This window comes from Papio anubis, chromosome 1 (assembly GCF_008728515.1).
Source record: "Papio anubis isolate 15944 chromosome 1, Panubis1.0, whole genome shotgun sequence".
Taxonomy (NCBI): Eukaryota; Metazoa; Chordata; class Mammalia; order Primates; family Cercopithecidae; genus Papio; species Papio anubis.
Genome location: NC_044976.1, coordinates 96112765 through 96132545, shown reverse-complemented (window position 1 = coordinate 96132545; position 19781 = coordinate 96112765). Strand labels below are relative to the sequence as shown.

At 33.7% G+C, this 19781-nt stretch overlaps 1 protein-coding gene across 5 annotated transcripts in view; it reads left to right on the top strand.

Annotated features, from left to right (window-relative positions):
- Positions 1-19781, top strand: part of DPYD (dihydropyrimidine dehydrogenase) — an 869249-nt gene that overhangs the window by 491088 nt on the left and 358380 nt on the right. For all 5 annotated transcript variants that reach the window (XM_031654381.1, XM_031654339.1, XM_031654360.1 and 2 more), the window contains one exon: positions 1356-1520. In XM_031654381.1, coding sequence (XP_031510241.1) covers positions 1356-1520 — 165 coding nt within the window. The remainder of the gene's footprint in view (positions 1-1355; positions 1521-19781) is intronic.

Below are 19781 nucleotides of genomic sequence, written 5' to 3'. Positions count from 1 at the left end.
TGGTTTCACAATAGCAAATCAAAGCAAACTGGAGATGTTGCACACAATTACAATAGAAATGGAATGACTTAATTAGTAAAAAATTAACTGGCATGATTCCTATAAGTTAAAATGTACATATTTAAGGAGGCTTATTGTAACATTTATACCATTTATTTTACAATATACTAATTCGAATGTAAAAGTGAATGTAAATTACCAGAAATTAACATGCAATGTGAAGAAAAGTCCTTTTATCCTCTGCAACTGTAGCATTTGGCAGATTCAGGAATAAATAATCTTTTGTGGCAAGGGTATGCCTTATCAAACATATGCAGATCAGCACTAATTAATGCTAATTAAGGTTTCCTGTCTATCTAGTTGGAAAAACGTCCAAATGTTATGAAATCCAGTTAGTATGCCTATTACGCTAATTGTTTTATATGGGGTGGTTCTTAATTAAAATATGTAAATTGACCTTAATTGCTATATACTAATGGGGGTTCATGTTATCTTACTAAAAGTGACAAGATGGTGAGGAGGGGTACTTAAATGACTAATTCTGATAAATCCTTAACTAAATGACCTTTACTCAAAATTAATTTTAATTGGAAGTTGGCAAAAGAAACATTTTCCTTCTTTGTTTCTTTTTAGTTTTAAGTAATGGAAGAATGTTATTCTTCTTTGTTAATACAGCTTTAAAAGCAGTTGTGGATTGTTAATTACACTTAACAAGCAAGTTAATTTTACTGTTTACTGTTTATAGGTATCAGGAAGTTATTGATATACTCATTTCAGTCTTGGAGAAAGTGACTTTCTTCTCATTGAATGTGAATATATAGTTATAATCCTATAAGTAATTTGACCTAGCCAGTTTGTTAAAATATGTGTTAATGGTTGATGAGCCAGTAATACTAATATGTATTCCTTCACTTATTTATATTGGAATCACTTTTTTTAGGAAAAAAATAATAATTCTTATTGGAGTTAAACTGTGATTGGAGATACCTAGATTAAATAGACAGAAATGATAAACTTTTGCATTTTACCTATCATGTTTTTATTATTTAATCACAAACAAGTTAACACGTGTATGCCCTAAATCAGTGTTAATGAATATAAATATTTTTATTTTTGCACTATTCTAAACCTAGAATTACAATAAGTAATTTAGCTAAAGCTAACAAATACTTTATTTTACCTTTTTCATTTGCAAGTAGTTTATGTTCAATTCTAATTTAATGTATATTAAAAATTCCTCTGCAAAAATGGGAGAAGAGACTTCATAAAATATTGTCTTATGGAAATGAGCAGATAATAAAGATTATAGCTTTTCTTTGTCAAAAGGAGACTCAATATCTTTACTCTTTCATCAGGATATTGTGACAAATGTTTCCCCCAGAATCATCCGGGGAACCACCTCTGGCCCCATGTATGGCCCTGGACAAAGCTCCTTTCTGAATATTGAGCTCATCAGTGAGAAAACGGCTGCATATTGGTGTCAAAGTGTCACTGAACTAAAGGCTGACTTTCCAGACAACGTAAGTGTGATTTAACATCTAAAACAAGAGAATTGGCATAAGTTGGTGAATGTTTATTTAAACATCCAATTCATAGGCTTATAAATATTAATGTGTATATTTTATTAAAGAATCTGCCAGTTGCTTTGCTGATGCATAGAAAGATAAAAAAGAAAGAAAAGCTCAAGAACTCATAAAAATCCACACAATGTGAAGCTTTGTTATAAATGGGTGCCATGTAAGATGGAAGAAGTATCTACATAAGCAGAAGGAAGAGAAATGAAATACTCATTTTATTGAGTTGGTTTTCACTGTATGTGGCTGGTATTTATGAAGGTGATGACCTTAGGAAGAAATTGCAGACTATAAATCATTTTAAATATGAACCTGAGGCAGAAGCAGCATATCTTCCTATGAAGTTTATATTTTTTCAGTGGGAAATAATTCACCAAATAATTTTAGCACTCCTATACTAAATGAGTCAACTATCTTTTATAAAATATTTTTTTTTTCTTTTAAAGAACCATGCATAAATATTGCAGTAAAATCAGGCTTAAATATAATAGATAATATTTTCTCTTCAATAGACTGGTTAGAGTTATCCTTAATGTCATTCATGTATAGTCCCTCTCCCTCCCACCTGCCTCTCCCACTTCCTATTTTTTTCCTACTCCCTCTCCCTCTTTCTCTCTCTCTCTTCCTTCCTCCCTTTTCCCCTCCTTCTTCCTCAATTCTCTGTCTCTTTCAAATACACACAACTTATATCTCTTTCTTTCATTCTTTCTTTCAATGAACTGGTAGTGAATGGAGGTTGAGATTTGAGGCAATACGTGTGTTTATGTTATCAAAAATATTTTTCTACCTACATATGTCTTTCAAAGGCAAAAACAACACTCAAGTATACTAATGATATATTTTGAAATCTATTGAAACTGGTGAATGTTTGTCTACAAACTGATAAATTGCAAATTCTTACAAAGGAATATAGAAATCACACGACTGCCTTGCCCATCAAGTTTTTTTTTTTTCTGTTTTACACAGCTCTAATTATTTCAAAATTATCTCTTAATTTGAAATAAAATACATGCACATAGAACAAATATAATTTATCTTCCTCAAGACAGTCGTTTAGATGTGAAGGGAACTATCAAGACCCATCTAAAATCTCTAGTTTCTGCTTATTAGGAATCTTTCCCTTCCTGAACTTGTTGTGAAAATTATCCCTGTTTTCACATTATATAACACTCTATATAAGAGGTATGCTGAGCTATTTGTTTGTTAAAGGACCTACGTCTTTTGGGAAGCGTTTCTCAGAATGATAAGGACAACAAAAAAGGTCAACTATAAAAAGAAATAATATGTTTGTAAACCTGATGTACAGTATTAAATACTCTGCCAGGTACTGAACATGCAACATAATAGTAATGGTAATAATATATTATGAGCACTCATATAGCACTCACTCTGTGCTAGGCACTGTTATAAAAGTTTTATTTATTTTAAACTCATTTGATCTTTTTGAACAACCTTATGAGATAGGTAGTATTATTGTCTCTATTTCACTGATGAGGAAACTGAGGACCACAGAGATTAAGTACCATGTCAATCATTACACACCTAATATATGGTGAAGCTAGAATTTGAACTTGAAATTTGTTTTTACCATCCATGCTTCTGTCTGATAACAATGTTCTCTGGTCCAGTGCATTTGCCTATGTTATCCTTAAATATTGAGTATTACTTTTCTTTTTTTAACTAGAGATTGGGTACACCCCCAGCTCTGTAGTCCAGGCCAGACTACATTGGCGCCATCATGGCTCACTGCAGCCTTCAGCTCCTAGGTTCAAGTGATCCTCCCGCCTCAGCCTCCCAGGGCCTACAGGTGCCTGCCACCGTGCCCGGCTAATTGTTTATTTTTTTGTAGAGATGAAGTCTCGCTATGTTGCCCAGGCTGGTCTTGAACTCCTGAACTCAAGCAGTCCTCCTACCTCAGCCTCCCAAAGTGCTGGGATTACAGGTGTAAGCCACTGTTCCCAGTCTAGTATTACATTTTAATGCCTCATGAGAATGGTATGAAATATAATTTCCCAAATACTGATTCAATAGTATCTAGATAAGCTAATGTGTCTGAAAAACAATATTTTCCTGGAAAATAACTCCTACCAATGGATTTTCTTAACTTCATGTGATACTTTTTCTCTTTTTTGGGTAGGAGTGAGTTGTAATAATGACCACCAAGAAATGATAGTAACTGGACAAGAAAGCTGAGATGAAACCCTTGTTTTGTGATTCTACAGTCAAGTAGAAAGAAGAGATGTAGTTAATATTCTTTTCAATTTCCCTGGTGATTATTTTCTTCTCTTATAATGCTTATTCTTGAGAAAACAATGCATAGTTTTCTTGTTTCTGATTCTTTCCCTATTTAGATTATACACATTTTTCTTTTTCTGTATTCCTAGAACTAATTTCTAGCATTTTTACTCCTCATATGGAAGATAACATTTTAAATACAATTAAAATGGCATTCCCATTTGAACCCATAGAAATATGTGTGTGTACCTAGATATTGTCATGCTGAGAGTAGACAGTCCCCCGCTGTTTTGGAATTATTCTGATGCGTTTGCCCAATGAGCTGAATGAAAGAAGGTGACCCTTCATTTTCCAAGTTTAATTATCACTCTTGCTGGAGTTTTTTCACATCATTCTCGACTGCGTGGCTGCCACCTTTAATGACAGGGACTGGACAATTCAACCCACTGTGGCAGCTTCTATGCAAAAGCTAACTTTTCTGATAAAAAGAATTGTGCTGGGTGTGGATGTAGGTCAGCTAATATCACTAGCTAATGTCTCTGTTTCCAGAGAGGGTGAGCACCAGTTGACCATAAACCAGAGGAGACAGCTGATGAACTTCTTGAATGTAAAGGCAGAGAGACCTCTGAAATATATTGTGAGGGCTCATCTCTGAATTGTCACAGTTATACCAAAGCCTACATTCACACTAGACTTCTGCTTGGCTTTCAAGGTTTCCTTTTATTTATCTGTGAATTAAATTTGGCACATTGATCATTGTAGTGACAATTTATTACTGACTAAGAGCTTTTTGTTCCTAAGTTGAGATTTTGTAATGCTTGTTATTAAATGTACAGAATAACTAGGGCTTGCAGAAGTCAATTTTAAGTGAATCCTTTTATTCTCAATGCAAAACCTTTATGAATCATATATTTCAGGCTGAGGAAAAATTTTTTTAACAAAAAATACATGCTACACTTTGAATGCACCGAATTAGGAAGCAAAGACTGAATTTTTTTTTTTATCATTTGTGGCAGCTAAAGTAGGAAGCAAAAGGTAGGGCTTCAGCAGTGAATCAGCTAGTGAAGATAGAAAAGGAAATGATGGCTTTGTTAGAGAAATTAATAAGGAAGAACAATTGATATGTAAATATACATCTATTACAATACACCTCATTTCTGTAGAAAACACTTTCTCAGTTAATTACTGAGAGATCAGCATTGTACATATTAGGTTCAAAGAGACTCCAAAGAAGTTGATCTACATCAGCACTCCTGAAGGTGCTTTACTGACAAATAGCCTCTAAATATTGAGTACTTAACCTTTTATGTGTACCATGGACTCCTTAGGCACTCTGGTGAAGCTTAGGAGCCTCTTTCCAGAATATTTTTGAAGGCATAAAACAAAATTCATAGGCTTACAAAGGATTCTCACTATCTCCCTTAAAATATACAATATATATATATATATATATATATATATATATATATATATATATATATATGTGAATGATGTGAAATATATTTATATATATATATTTTTTTTAAGGCACTAAGTAACAATCTAGTGGTGGGTCTAATAACTATTAAAATTTTGATGTCCTGGTGAGTATAAGTACTTGAGATTTCTGCAGCAACTCTACTGTGATTTTCTGTGACTTCTTTTGGTGCAAAGTGACAGATATCAATAGTGCCACTATGGTTTATTGCATTTGTTATCTTAAAAACATCAGACAATTGGCTGGGTGTGGTGGCTCACACCTGTAATCCCAGCACTTTGGGAGGCCAAGGCAGGCAGATCACTTGAGGTCAGGAGTTTGTGACCAGCCTGACCAACATGGTGAAACCCCGTCTCTACTGAAAATACAAAAACTTAGTCGGGCTGGTGGCAGGTGCCTGTAATCCCAGCTACTCAGGAGCCTGAGGCAGGAGAATTGCTTGAACCCGGGAGGTGGAGGTTGCAGTGAGCCAAGATTACACCACTGCACTCCAGCCTGGGCCACAGGAGTGAAACTCAAATCTCCAAAAGAAAAAAAAAATCAGGCAATTTATACATTTAGAAAGGAGAGCTTTATGTCTTAGAAAGTATTACTACCTATCGGCTAAGAAGCAGGCCGCTGGCCAAAGCCAGAGACAGAAACTTCAAGAGAAGAAAGGTGAGACAGGAATTTAAGGTGAAGGGGTTGGCTAAGTATACACACTAGGTTATAAGAGAAGCTATGAATATTCATGAAGGGGCCTTAACATCTAAGTTATATATTAGGTTATATGAAAAGCTATGAATATTCATGAAGGGGCATTAACATCTAAGTTACATATTAGGTTATAGGAGAAGCTATGAATATTCATGAAGGGGTCTTAATGCATGTGTACTGAACAAACATCCGTGTTATATACATGTAATGTTCACTTTGCAGTGGAGATTTAACATTTGAATGTATTACAGTTGTTCTCTATTCATCAAAAGGTGAAGCAGAGACATGAAGGCACTCAGTGCACAGCCTCTATAAACTGGCCAGAGCCAGTCCATGGTTGGTAATCCCTTATCAGGAGAAAGTTGCTAAAATCCAATTCTTGTCCAATCAAACCTGTAGTTATGACTTGTGGAACAGGGGAAGTCTGTCGGTGTCTGGTGATCAGTGAGCTGTAATTGTTTTTATGTTGGTTATCTTGAGGCCAGCGCTTGTTTAACTGCCAGAGAAAAGGAAAAAAAAGTCCTTGTGGCACTGAGAATAGTTTATTCTTTAAGTGCAAAGGTGCTTGACTTTACCTTTGCCTGGCATGGCCTCAGGTCTCCTTTATAATTTGGTATCTTATTGACACAGAGTCCATTCTGTCTCACCGGGGGCCTGAGGGGCTTTGTTTTTAATTTATACATTCATGATTGAAAAATGCCAAAGTTTAGAAGATTGGTAAAAATAAAGGTCTACATGTTTTCTCACCCAAGTTTATGGATTTCTGTATTCTATAGTCTCTGGACCGCAGGTTAAGAACCTGTGTCCAGTAGCTCTCTATTCTGTTTGGATATTGGAATCTCCTGAGAAGCTTTAAAAAAGGTATTTATGGTTAGGCCCTATTCTGTTCAATCATTTCAGAAATCTCCATGGATACAATGAATATATGTGTGTGTGTGTGTGTATATATATACACATATGTATGTATGTGTGTGTATGTGTGTGTATATACGTGTGTGTATTTTTTATAAAGTTAATCAATTGATCCTACTGCCTACACAGCTAGCATTATTTATGGCCCTTGCCCTGTATTATTAAACATTCTTAAAACTCCTGTATCAGAACAATTTATTAAGAGCATTTTATGGCCGGGCGCGGTGGCTCAAGCCTGTAATCCCAGCACTTTGGGAGGCCGAGACGGGTGGATCACGAGGTCAGGAGATCGAGACCATCCTGGCTAACACGGTGAAACCCCTTCTCTACTAAAAAAATACAAAAACTAGCCGGGCGAGGTGGCGGGCGCCTGTAGTCCCAGCTACTCGGGAGGCTGAGGCAGGAGAATGGCGTGAACCCGGGAGGCGGAGCTTGCAGTGAGCTGAGATCTGGCCACTGCACTCCAGCCTGGGCGACAGAGCGAGACTCTGTCTCAAAAAAAAAAAAAAAGAGCATTTTATATGTTTCAGGCACTGTGCTAAGGGCTTTATGTATCTGTGAAACAGAGATTTTTTTCCCCATTTTAACACATGATAAAACTGACATTTAGACATATTGCATTGACTATCTTGGGTCACACAGCTAGTGAGTGAAAGCACTAGATCAGGAAGGCTTTCCATACACCTTGAAGAAATATTTCATTTGGCCCTAAGTAGCCTGAGAAATTAAGAATATATGTTATTCCAATCCTTCCTTTCCCACCCTCTTAAATGGGCATTCTTAAATATAAACTTTCACAAAAGAAACCAAATAATTTGACAAAGAAAGAAGTTATGTTATCAGCCAAGCATTGTCTTGCTCTGACTCCCAACTAAAGACATTCTATGCCCAGCTCTTAATGCTTTCTAGGATGTAGCTGTCTATAGAAAATAGGGTCAGTGGGACTCAATTTGGACTTGGATTTGAGCTGTTACCTGGCCTCATCTGAAATTCTATATTCCAAAATAGGGGAAGTCAGGGAACTGAGTCAAATTTAGGTGTCCTGCAAGCGAGGAGGATGCTTATTGCTTATTTGATGGGTGTATGTTGGCCCAGAGTCCCTGTACAGTCTTCCTGCCATCTCCATGAAGACTACCTCAGCAAAAGTAGACTTCCATTTCTTTGAAGTTTTTAAAGTTTCACTTATTAGAAATAGGGGGATTTTTGTTACTCACACAACTTGTTTAAAAAAATAAAATTTAATAACAGTTGAAACTATATCTGTTGTCAGGCCAGCAATGGCCAGTACAAGATAATTACTTTTGTTTCTTTTTTTTTTTTTTTTTAATTATACTTTAAGTTCTAGGGTACATGTGCATAACCTGCGGGTTTGTTACATATGTATACTTGTGCCATGTTGGTAGGAACACTTTTCCACTGTTGGTGGGATTGTAAACTAGTTCAACCATTATGGAAAACAGTATGGCGATTCCTCAAGGATCTAGAACTAGAAGTACCATATGACCCAGCCCTCCCATTACTGGGTATATACCCAAAGGATTATAAATCATGCTGCTATAAAGACACATGCACATGTATGTTTATTGCAGCACTATTCACAATAGCAAAGACTTGGAATCAACCAAAATGTCCATCAGTGACAGACTGGATTAAGAAAATGTGGCACATATACTTTTGTTTCTTGTCAAAGAACTTAGAGAGCATGAACGTCACCTTAGTTCTTTTGCCTTGTACCCCAAAGAGAATAGTCACAAAGAGAAATTTAAGAGTCTCTGTATTGAAGGGACTCCTCCTTTTCTCCCTCTGGAATTTTTTGAGCTTGTCAAGTCCTTGTTTCTGTTGATTTCTACACAGTCCCATGCTGATTTATTTTAAATAAATTAGGAAACTGCTGAAGCAGCTATTGAAGGGAAGACTAGTAAACCCCCAGGAAACAGTTCACTTTTTTGTACTAGAGCTTGTAGTGATTTTCTGATATTCATGAATTCTAGAGTCAATATATACTTGCATCCCATCCTCCAGAAAGAAATTGCCAAACTTCAGGGCAAATTTTAACTCAGATTATCTAGTGACATTATTTTGTGGACCTTTAAAAATATTCTTCTAATTTACAAAAAAAATAAGAATATATCATAATAGTAGTGGAAATTTAAAATGAGTGGTTAGGAGTGAAAATATCCATGACCACTTATCCTAACAAAACTCTGTTTTTCTAGAGTTATTGTAGTCTAGGAACTAAAGGCAGAGGGCTTAGAGTCAGAACAGATTTGAATCTCAACATCTCCTCTGAGTTGCTTTTTATGACACCCTCAGCCTCAATTCCTCATCTGTGTGACCCTCAGAGGTGGTTGTAAACATTGTGAAAGATTGTGTATAACATTTCAATACATGGTAATTATTCACTACCATAAATTAGATTGCATAGAATATTTGTGCATTTGGTTTTTATCCCTACTTTTAAAATAATATTTTTTATATGTTGTGAAAGGGAGATTTGGCAAGTCAAAGGTAACAGCAATTGATTTTCAAAAACTTGGTGAACTAGTGGTTTTATACAAAAAACTTCATTTCAGAAATAGTTACCAATTTAAAAATTAAACATTAACTGACTAAATACATTTTTCAGTGATTCCTTCAATTTGAGCTCATTGTATGTCCTGGTATCATGTAATTTTTTGGACTATTTGTCTAATGTTTTATTTACTATACTCTCATGCTTTAATATCATTCATTCATTTCACTTAACAGTTTCTCATTAAAGCACTTAAATAGTGACAACTATTTTCTTGGTATCAGCATAGAAACAGAGAAAAAAATAAAATATATGTGATTTCACAAAACAAAGGTAGCAAAAAATGAATCAGAATATGTAATATGGCTCACAGTTCTCTGATTAGTTTACGACTCCACGTAGCCAAGTATTTTCTTGACATAGGACATTTGTAGTTCTTTAAAATAAAATGTTAGTGCATCCTAGATGGAAATGGAGACTGGATTTACCCTCCCAATGGAAACAACAACAACAGAAATCTTAGAAAATACATGAAACAACAGCTTTTAAGACCTGGAACATCAGGCAATAAAGGAGAGTGGTCACTGATAGACAGAAAACAAAGGACTTGCCCCAGACCCTGAGTTGAGGAGATGGAGCAAGTGGCTAGAATTCACAAGATAAAGTACCAGAAAGCAGAGAGCTGCATGAAGAGAATTCCAGAGATCTGCAGGTTTTCTCTTGAGTATGCAGCAGAGTACAGATCAGCTCATGCATGTGAGTAAACAGAGAGACTGGAAAAAAGGATGAATGACATGGACTACTCCTTGGTTCTTATATATATCTGGGAATAGTGACTGTTCTTGCCAGCCCGACTGGAAAACCCTATGACCACAAGCATTGAAGTAGAATATAAATAAGACTCTTATTTATATATTATTGGGAAATAATTAGCCCTAGGCTGAGCACTGCTTTGGTCATGCCCAGCAAATGTTAAAGGTGAGATCTGAAAGGATCAGCGTGTTTCCATATAACTTAACTGCAACTCAAAACAAAGCTGAAGAATATTTATAAGAATGCAGAAATATCTAGTACCAAACAAGATAGGATTCACAATATCCAGCATTCAATAAAAAAATTACCTGTTATGTAAATAAGTAGAAAAACATAAGCCATTATAGGAGGAAAATTAATAGATTAAAACCATCCTAGAACTGATAAGATGTTAGAATTAGCAGACAAGTACAATAAAGTTGTTATTTTAATTATATTCCTTACATTCAAAAAGCTAAGACATGGAAGATAGATAAAAGATCTAAATAAAACTTCCAGAAATGAAAACTACAATGAATAAGATGAAAGGTACACTGGCAGCTATGAACAGCACATAAAGCATTTCATAAGAAATGATTAGTAACCTTAAAAATATAATAAGAAAAGCTATCCAAAATCACACGCGCACACACACACACACGCACACGCGCACACGCATATACACACACAGAGAAATAAACATACCATCAGGGAGCTGGTGCCAATAAGTGGCCTAATATATGTGTAATTAGAGTTCCCAAAGGAAGTTGTGGAAATACAGAAAACAATTTCAAGAAATAATAGTGCAAAGCTTCCACTTTTGCCTAAAACTACAAACCCCCCAAAACACCCCTCCACAAAAAAAAAAAAAACAAAACAAAAACAAGAAACTATCAACTCCAAGCATAAGAAACATTAAGAAAACTATACCAGGCAGTATAATGTAATCATATTAATTAAACCAGTGATAAAGAGAAAATCTTAAAAGCAGCCATAGAATAAAGACATGCTCTGTACAGAGAAACACATATAACAGTTACTAATGTGATTAATTGTCAGAAACAATCTAAGCTACAAGACAGAGGGGCAACATCTTTGAAGTATTGAAAGAAGAAAAGGACAAATATCAACCTAAATTTCAAAATCCAGCCACATACCTTTTAAAAATATAAGTGAAATAAATAATTTTTCAAGCACAATAAAAGGAGGTCTACACTACATAATGTTAAACTATTTTAGGCAGATGGAATATGATGTTAGGTCAGACTGTGGTTCTATACAAAGGAATAAAGACCACCAGAATTTGTAACTACATGAGTAAATATATGATGTTTTCCCATTAACTAACTCAGTTTAGAAGAAAATAGGTTGTTTAAACAAAAAAATAAGATAACGTGGGGGTTATAGCATATATAAAGCTAAATGTATGAGTATAGTAGAAAAGTTGTGAGGGAAGAGATGGAAGTATACTACTTTATGGTTCTAACAGCTTTTTTAAAGTTTTCTATTACTTGGACGTAGGCTGTGATCATTCAAAGATGCTCTAAGAGTATCTTAAAGATACTCTAAAACAATCACTAAAATAATGCTGCAAAGAGTTATGGCCAAAAAACCAACAATAAATATATAATGGAATAATAAAAACTACTTAATCCAAAAGCAAGCAGAAGAAGAGGAAAGATGAATAAAAAAGAGATGAGACAAATAGAAACCATATAGTATATAGATGAGAGAGTTAAACCTAACCATTCAAAAATCTCATGAAAAATGTAAATAGTCTAAGCACTCCTATTAAAGGGCAGAGATTTTCAGATTGGATTTTTTTTTTTCTTTTTTTTTTTTTTTTTAAGAGGGAGTTTCACTTTTTTTGCCCAGGCTGGAGTGCAATAGTGTGATATCAGCTCACCACAACCTTCGCCACCTGAGTTCAAGGCCTCAGCCTCCCGAGTAGCTGGGATTACAGGCATGCGTCTCCTCGCCCGGCTAATTTTGTATTTTTAGTAGAGACAGGGTTTCTCCATGTTGGTCAGGCTGGTCTTGAACTCCTGACCTCAGGTGATCCCCCTGCCTCGGCCTCCCAAAGTGCTGCGATTACAGGCGTGAGCCACTGCTCCTGGCCTTCCGATTGGATCTTTAAAAGGTAAGGTCAATTGTATGCTGCTTATAATAAATGAGTTTAAGTATAAAGACATAAATAGAAGAAAATTGAAGCAATCAAAAAATACATATTCCCTGCTAACTGTCATCCAATAAAACATGCTATATTTGTATTTATATTTGTCTGCTATTAAGCAGGCAAAGTAGATATAAAAGCAAGGAATACTTCCAGGGGCAAAAAAAATAGATTATTTTATGATGACGAAAGAGTCATTTCTTCCGATAACAATCCTAGGTATTTATGCATTTAATAACAGAACATCAAAATACATGAAGCAAAACCGATAGAACTGTAAGGAAAAATGGAAAAAGCCACAATTACAGTTGGGGATTTCCATACCTTACTGTCAATAAGCAATAAAACTGCCAGGCACAGTGTCTCACACCTGTAATCCCAACACTTTAGGAGGCCAAGATAGGAGGATTGCTGAGCCCAGGACTTTGAGACCAACCTGGGCAATGTAGTGAGATTCCTTCTCCATTAAAAAAAAAAAAAAAAAGGAATAAGATAATAGTCAGGCTATCAAATATTTGAAAAATGCTGTCAACCAACTTATCTAATTGGCATGTATAGAACATACTATTGAATGGCAATAGAATACAGTCTTTCCAAATACATAAACAATATTTAGTAAGATAGCTAGACCATATTATTGGCCATAAAATAAGTCTCAATAATTTTAAATCATTTCAAATCATACAAAGTATATACTCTGACCACAGTAGAATTAGATTAGTAATCAATGACAGGAACTTATTTGGAAAAGTCTCAAATACTTAGAAAATAGACTTCTAAATAACCCTTGGATCAAAGAAAAAATCATAAAGAAATTAGAAATTACCTTGAACTAAATGGAAATTAAAATACACATGTCAAAATTTGTGTGCCATAAAAGCATTATTCATTGGGAAATTTATAGTACCAAATGCATATATCAAAATGAAAAAAGTCTCAAGTTAATGACCTACATTTTTACTTTAAAAACTAGAAAAAGAGCAGTTTAAACCCAAAGTAAATAAAATAAATGATATAATAAATATCAGAGTGGGAAAGCAGTGAAATTGGAAAAAGAAAAATAATAGAGAAAATCAATGAAGGTAAAGCTGATTCCTTGAGAGGACCAAAAATATTGACCAAACTTTAGCCAGACTGATCAGGAAACAAAAAGAAGAAACACAGATTAACAATATAGAAAATGAGAGATATAACATCACTGCATATTCTACAGATACTAAAAGGAAAATAACATCATATTATGAGTAACATTATGGAAATGAATCAAATTAAGTGAACTGGACAATTTCCTTGAAGGACACAAACTATAAAAGCTTATTCAAGAGACAATAGATAACATTAGAGAAAATAAAACTTCAGGCCCTGATTGCTTCACAAGTAGATTCGCTAAACTATTTAGAAAAGAATAGTGCCAGTTCTATACATACCTTTCAGAAATGTAAAATAGATGGAATACTTCTCAACACATTCTATGGGCAACACCCTGATACCACAACTAGAGAAAGACAGTACAAGAAAAGAAAACTGAGGACCTCATGAACACAGATGCAAGAATTCTAAAGAAATGTTAACAAATCAAAGTCAACAATATATATTAAAAATGCATCATCACCAAATGAGGCATGTCCTAGGAACTCCAGGTAGGGTTAGTATTTGAAAGTAACATAGTTCATATGTTATAAACTAAATAGTGATAATCATCAGAAAATATATTATCTCAATAAGCCCAATAGAAAAAAAGTTTGAAAAAATTAAAAATCTATTTCTAGTTAAAATGGAAAACATCTCAGCAAACTAATAGTAGGAAAATCCCTTAACTTGATGAAGGGCATGTACAACAAAGCCTATAACTAATATCATACTAAATAGTGAAAGGCTGTATGCTTTGCTCCTAAGTGAAATAAGGATATCTGCTTTCACCAACTTCTATTCCACATTGTGCTAGAGATTCTGCCTTGTCCAATTAGAAGAAAAAAATAAGACTGCAAAGGAAGAAGTAAAACTGTAGAAAATCCATGGAATATACCAAAGAAATAAACAACCAAAAAACATCACTTAATTTACAGGAACAGGCAGATAGCCCACAAGCTGTTGTTTTAGATTTTTTTTATTATTATTATTATAGTAAAACACCATCATTCCTGCAACGTTTGTCATTCCCTTAATTTTTGCACCTGAGATAAATACCTAACTTGCCTATCCTAGATTTGGCCCTGTCAAAATACTTTACATAATCAGTGAGTTTGGCAAGGTTGCAGGATATAAGATTACCTTGTAAAAATTAATTGTATTTTTATATGCAAGCAATAAACAACTGGAAATTGAAATAAATATATCATTTACAGTAGCAGCAAATCATGAAATACCTACAGATAAATCTGACAAAAGATGTGAAAGACAAGAACACTGAAAACAGCAATACATTTCTGAGAGAAATTAAAGACAACCTAATAAATGGAAGAATATACTGTATTCATAGATCAGAGGGGCCGCTATTGTTAAGATGCCAAGTCTTCCCATTTCTATCTATGGATAAAGTGCAATCCCAATCAAAATATTAGCAAACCTTTTTCGTGGAGTTTGACAAGCTGATCATGAAATTCATATGGAAGTGCCAAGGACTTACAAAACAACTCATAAAGAACAAAGTTGGAAGTCTAAAACTTTCTGTATCAAGATATGTTAAAATTACAGTAATCAGATAGTCTGGTGTTGGCATAAAGCTAGGCAAATAGATTAATGTGGCAGAATAGAGAGTCCTACAAACAACCCACAAATTATTTATATGAACAACTGATTTTTGATAAAGATGCAAAAAGGCAATTCAGTGGACAAAATATAGTCTTTTCAGCAAATATGGTGGAAAAATTGGGTATTCTTACGCAACAAGAAAGTAAGCCTTGATTCAGATCTCACATGATATATAAAAGTTAACTTAAAATACCCATAGACCTAAATGAGAAATCTAAAGCTATAAAACATTTTGAAGAAAAAAAAGAGGAAAACTTTTGACCTTTGCTAGGTAAATATTTTTCAGAAACCTACCAAAATTACTGCCTTTGAAAGAGAAAAAAAAAAAAATGAAACGTGATTTGATACAAATTAAAAACATTTCCTCTTCAAACTCATTATAAAGAAATATGAAAATACAGATGACAAACTGAAAGAAAATAGTTGCAAATCATATATCTGATACAGTACTTTGGCAGGTTTATTTTAGAAAGTTAAACATATACCCATCATATGACCCAGATATTTCACTTTTAGATATATACCCAAGAGAAAACAAAACATGTATCTATACAAAGACTTGTATGAGAATGTTCATAGAAGTTTTATTTGTAACAACAACAACAAAAACCTGGGACCAACTCGTATTTTCATCAACTGAAAAGGTAAACAAATTATGATATTTCATACTATGAAATATCACTTAGCAATAAAAAGAATGAACTATTATACATACAACAAAATGGATTAATCTCAATATAATTATTTTGAGTGAAGGAATCCAGATTCAAAAAAAAATCTCACAAAAATACGTGTATTATTATGTCATCCTAAAACTTTGGAAAACGTGAACTGATCTGTAGTGACACAAAGTAAATTAATGGTTGCCTCATGGACAGAGGGGTTACGAGTGGGAGAAAGGAGTTATAAAGAGTCACATGGAAACTTTTGGGTAAAATAGATATGTTCATTATCTTGATTGTGATAATGGTCTCAAAGTATTACATATGTCAAAATTTATAAAATTGTATACTTTCAAGTATGTATAATTTATTGTATACCTTATATAATGATTTATTATTTTATACTTTATATAACATATATAGAATTATGCTTCCATAAATCTGCTTAAAAATTAGTTTAACTTAAAATTATTATAGCTCTTTTCCTGGAATGCATCTTGGGAATTACTTTTAGGTTGGGTTGAATCGCTAAAGCCTGGCTACCTAGCTCTTCAGTCCCTACCCGACTCTTCAAGACACCAGTCAATTAACACCCTCTAGCATTTTGATCATCCTCACTTTGATACTGAGTCATGGGAATTAACATGAAGTTAAAAATGACCTTATATAGTATTAAGAAATAAAAGAAATATTGGTTGGATTTTTAAGCTTTGGCTTTGCTGAAGATTAAAATGCTGGTGGTTCATGTCAGTCAGTAAAAGAAGAATCTTGAGAAAATCCATCAAACCTTTTAAAAGAGTCATTATACAGCATTACTGGCTACAACATACTCTTTCTCAAATTCCCCTTCATTTTGTAATTTGTCAGGCTGCCTTTTGGGTGAGAATATTGTCTTTCCAGGTTGGAAGTATAGCATCTAACACACTGAACCGTGTGAAAGAGACCCTAGGGATGGCAATGATGCAGTGAATGTAGATTCCTTCTTGGTATAAACTAGCTCATGAGAGAGGCAATGGAAACAATTTATAAATCACATATGTTTGTCACATACCCAGTTCATGTCAAAAAATGAAAATAAAATTCATATTCAAAGAGCTGAAGAGCTTCGTTCAGTAGGCTCGCTTACTTAATACCAGTTTAGTAATATTTCATAACAATTGGTGTTGAGATCTCAACTCTAATGTCATCTTACTTAGTATCAATTTGGTACTATTTCATAAAAATCAGTGTTGAGAACTCAACTCTAATGCAATCTTTTCTTAAAGGACCGGGGAAAGAAGGAGAAAGAAAGGATAATGTGAAACCTGTAACAATTATTTTCCTCCTACTTATACCCTCAAGTCTTTAAAATGTACCTTTTTTTTGTCTCAGAGGGCCCATTTAATCTGCTAATTTGTAAGCAATTTTAGAAAAATGCATAACTGTTTTATGAGAGGTTTAAATATAGGAGGCAATATAAAGTTTTTATTTTGCAGAATATGCTACAAGTATACGTGCTGCATTAGCTTTGTTACAAACTATTCGTTTCATTTTACTCTTTTGGGGGCTTATTGATAACTATATTTTTTTTCTACCCCAGCTTCCTTTTTTGCCAGTAGCTAGTTTATACTTTTACATTGTACCCTACAGGGAATACTCTTTAGATATTTATTTTTCACAAAGAACTAATTTCACATTTCCCCCTGAGGTCTTCTAAGATATTTACTTGAAAGCATCCTCTTTATTGTTTAAAATAGCTTTTAAAAAACAAATACTTAACACATTATTGTTTTAAAGGTTCATGTACTGTATTTTAATGACTGCTTTTCTTTTTTAATCGTTATTTCTGGTTAAGTAATTGATTCAGTTTAAACTATATCTGTGATCCACAAATATGATCCAATTAATTGTAAATCAATTAAGAAGAGACTGTTCATGGGAGACATTGGACTACTAGCTTAATCACCAGGCAAACCAGACATCCTTAAAATAAGATAAATGAAGAATACTTTGATATAGCAGTTAAATGTGTATAATGAACTCTCTAATTTACTGAAAATTTTACTCTGTGGGATATGTCTTCATTTTAATAACCAAAATTTATAAAAGTACAAATTAGAATGAGGGCCATTTTGGTAAGAATATAGACTAATACAGGTAACTAATAGTCATCCATTTGAATAGGAGGCAGGGAAGAATCAGTGAATGAAATTTGTTGGTAAAGATGTAACCATATTTTTACCAATCTCTTCAACCTTTCTACCAGTGTATTTCATGACCATGTTAGAGAGAAAAGGTACGATTTTTTAAAAAGGAGCAAGGAAGAAGAAGAAAAAAAGGAATATACTTTGACAATGAGCCTTTTCTCCAAAGCAAACTGATTCTTAAGGAAAATAGAAGAAACAAGAATTGACAAAGGGGTTTTACAAATTGAAAACATAACAATTTCTTAATTTTGTATAGTCATTTATAGAATACAGATGTGTATTTCTCTGAATTGATCTCACAATAACCTCACAAAAAAGATATGAATATCATCTCGATCGCATAAGACTGATATCTGGATGAAGGTAAGGAATTTCCTGAGGATAGTTTTTAAATAGTAAGCGGTAGAATTTCAAATTGATAACAGAACATCTGACCACACAGTCCCCACTGTTCTACTAAGAAACTATATTATCTTAAATAAAACTATGCATATATACTTACTCACAATAAAAAGATTGTTTTTTAAAGCCAAACATGAGATTATTTAGAATTATCTATGAATGATTTACTTTTCTTTTTCACCTGGATTTTCATTTCCTTCGGTGGAGGTGCTAATGAGCAGAGAAATGGGAAAGGTAATCAGCCAGAGGGAAGAGAAGAATCAAAGACCTAGATAATTCACAAACTGGAAAATGAGCTCCTAACTAATCAAGACTGGATTGTAAATAGGATAGAAAGAATTTTTTATGCATCCCTGGTATTAGCCTGAATAGCATTTGTACCCAATCCAAGGGAAGGATTTGTGAATTTCACAGTTGGCTATTTTTTCTCCCTCTGAGATTCTTTTCCTGAACTAATTATCCATTATGTACATGAAGCAAAAAAATAACTTATCATTAAAGTCATTTTTGAGGTAGATATTTCACTTTGCATGTTGTTAAAATGCCTAGAGCTTTAATAAGGAATGAGTTAATTTTATTAATACATCTTCTTTGGGGAGTTTCTGATCTATATACTGATCAGCCAAAAGGAAATTTTCTGTAATATTTTATTCATGCAAAATTTAGGGAAGTAACCAGATTGACTAATCTTTCCATAATAAATAATTTAATTTAACTTTGTGCTGCTTTTTGCATTTTAATTTTTTCATAATGTGTCCTTTAAAACCTTCAATATTAAAATGATCAGTGACTGTTTTGTGCCTGATTTAGTTTAAATTGTAAATTTACTTATGGCTCTTGGGTTACAAAGTATGGGTGGGGCGATGTCTTAATATAGGACATGAACACAATTATAGGCTGGAATGGCTATGTGTACAATAAGTTTTTAAATAAATTACTGGAAACTGTAGCAATCAATATGAGAAATGACATATAACCATATAACAGTAATTATTATTGTTACCTCGACTATAATTATTCCTCAAATGCTTTACATTTCATATATTTTCATACATACTATTCAACTGCACAGTTGTATGAAATGTTTTATGACTCACAGTTGTTGCCTAATCTCTTGCTTAAAACCTTCCAAGGCCTTTCCAACTCAAACGCAGACTACTAGGATAATAGATGCCATATGGTTAGGTTACGGCTGTGAAATTCAGGCAGGACTTCTGCTTCTAGTAAGGATGTGGAAAGCTATGAGAGATTATTACTCCTACCCTAATAACCATAACAAAAGAGATAAGCCACAAAATTAGACTTTTAAAAAACTTACCTGAAATCTGAAAATGCAAATAAACCTAAATGAACTAAATTTCAGAAAGTGACAAGGAGAGCAGAAACTCATGACTGCTTTGCTCCCCAGA